The sequence below is a fragment of the Loa loa genome (assembly GCF_000183805.2).
Source record: "Loa loa unplaced genomic scaffold supercont3.151, whole genome shotgun sequence".
Classification (NCBI taxonomy): Eukaryota; Metazoa; Nematoda; class Chromadorea; order Rhabditida; family Onchocercidae; genus Loa; species Loa loa.
In genome coordinates, this window is record NW_018108331.1 from 130272 (window position 1) to 132402 (window position 2131).

The window sequence follows — 2131 nt, forward strand, 5'->3', positions numbered from 1 at the left end:
ATTTTCATACCATTATCGGTCATTTTTGATATTAGGAGTAAAACAAAATGAACAGATTTGAAGATGCAATCAACCAAAAAAAAAAAAAAAAAAAAGAAAAGAAAAAGCGCAAATATACTATCATGCTATGAATAATTGTTTGCACTTGGTAGCATGCTATTTTACCATCCGCAAACGGTACTGTACTGCACTAACCGTCCACAAATGATACATCGCCGTACTTTTACCGTCCGCACTGTATTGCGTTACCATCCGCAAACATCGTCCGTACTTTTACCGTCCGTACTACATTGCGCTACCATCCGCGTTGCACTACCGTCTATAAAAGGAAACCAATATTATGTTATTCGTCCGCAACCAGTATTGTATCGTGTTAGCGTTTTTGCAAACAGCACTGTATTGTATTACTCGTTTACAACTAGCATTATGTTGTTGTATTACTGTCTGCAGAAGACACCGTATTGTATTATTATATTAGCAACGGTAATATATTATTATATTACCGTGATCCGCAAGCGGTATGATATTGTATTGTTGGCCGCAAACGGCACCATGCTGTGCAGCCGTTCGTAAGCTGTACTATGCCGTGCCCTTCACATCATCAATTTCATATGTATTCAAGATTTTGAGAAATTTAAAGGAAGGATTAGGAAAAGGGAGAGGAAGAGGCGAGAGAGAGAGAGAGAAAGAGAGAAAGAGAAGAGAAGAAAAGATAGACAGGAACTAACAAACTGTATTACACCCAGAAATTTGATATATGAGATGATGGGGTGGTGTATGAAGACGATGGAGAGGATGATGGACAAAAAAAAAAAAAAGTAAAAAAAAATGAAAAAACTTGTTCTTCAGTTCATTTTTAAAATCGGAATGTATGTATGGGAGTAAACGAACTGTGACGTGATGTTACGTGATATGATGTAACGTGACACGACGTGTTTCTTGACTTAATCTCACGTCATTTTCATTTCCTCCTTTCAAACTCATTTTATCTCTTCAAAACTTTCACCTTTGTCTTTCTTTTTTTTTTTTTTTATCTTTATACTTACATATATAAGTGTATGTGTGTGTGTGTGTGTGTGCGTGTACCACGAGATCTAATGAGGTTGTTTGATGGATGTATGTGTGTGTGTGTGTGTGTGTGTGTGTGTGTCTGTCCGTCTGTTAGTGTATTAGAAGTGCATTACGCCTTGTATGTATGTATGTATGTATGTCACAGTTTGTAGTTATTTTCTTGTTCTTTTGAATTGAAATTCATTGTCTCTACAAACATCTATCACATCAATCATTGATGATAGCAATAAGGCGGCGATAGTGGCAATGGCAATGGCGGTAACAGAAGCAGAAGTAGAGCAGCAGCAGCAGCAGCAGCAATAGCCTATAATGTTAATGACAGACAAAGACGACGATAGCTATGACGATGACAGCTGCAATGATCATGATGACGACAACAACGACAGCGACAATGACAGCAATGAGTTCCTCAATTTAATATGTATTTCAATCATTATTTACCTTTTCTATTTTTTTTTCTTTTTGCATCATGTTCCGTTTTATTAATAAGATAAATCCCATTGAGTAGTAAAACTATTGGACGTTTGTCATGAAATTAGGTGACAGTAACTGAATATGTATCAATTATTCTGTATATTTAAATAAGTGATTCTCAATCGGTTGATTTGCAAGATCTGTGAAGTGAATAGAAAAAACAAGGCAGAAGCTATTCTTATTAATATTTGATGAATTAATGTTTTAAAAATATTGATTAAAGTTTACTTTCAAATTAACACAATTTATTATTTTTGAACATTATGATCTCAACAAATAAAAGAGCTCAAATTGGCCATTGGTCAAGAAAAGGTTGGGAACCACTAATTTAAACGATAATAATTATTATAGTCCAATCATCTAAGCTACTTTAATGGTATTAGTCCATTTTGAACTAATGGAAATAAACCGAACTCGAATCATTTAAGCATTTAAATGATAATCGAAAGATTATCGGTAATAATGGTAGCACTAATAATAGGATAATATTAGTGATAATAGTAATAGTAGTAATAATAATAGTAATAGTAATAATAATAATAATAGTAGTAGTAATAATAATAATAATAATAACAATAATAATAAT

At 33.4% G+C, this 2131-nt stretch overlaps 1 protein-coding gene across 1 annotated transcript; it reads left to right on the plus strand.

Moving 5' to 3' along the window:
* Window positions 1-153: 153 nt before the first annotated feature.
* LOAG_14926 (hypothetical protein) lies at window positions 154-573 on the plus strand (the record flags this gene model as incomplete). Its single annotated transcript, XM_003150419.1, has 1 exon — window positions 154-573. The coding sequence occupies one exon, from the start codon at window positions 154-156 to the stop codon at window positions 571-573; it is 420 nt and encodes a 139-aa protein (XP_003150467.1).
* Window positions 574-2131: the final 1558 nt, after the last annotated feature.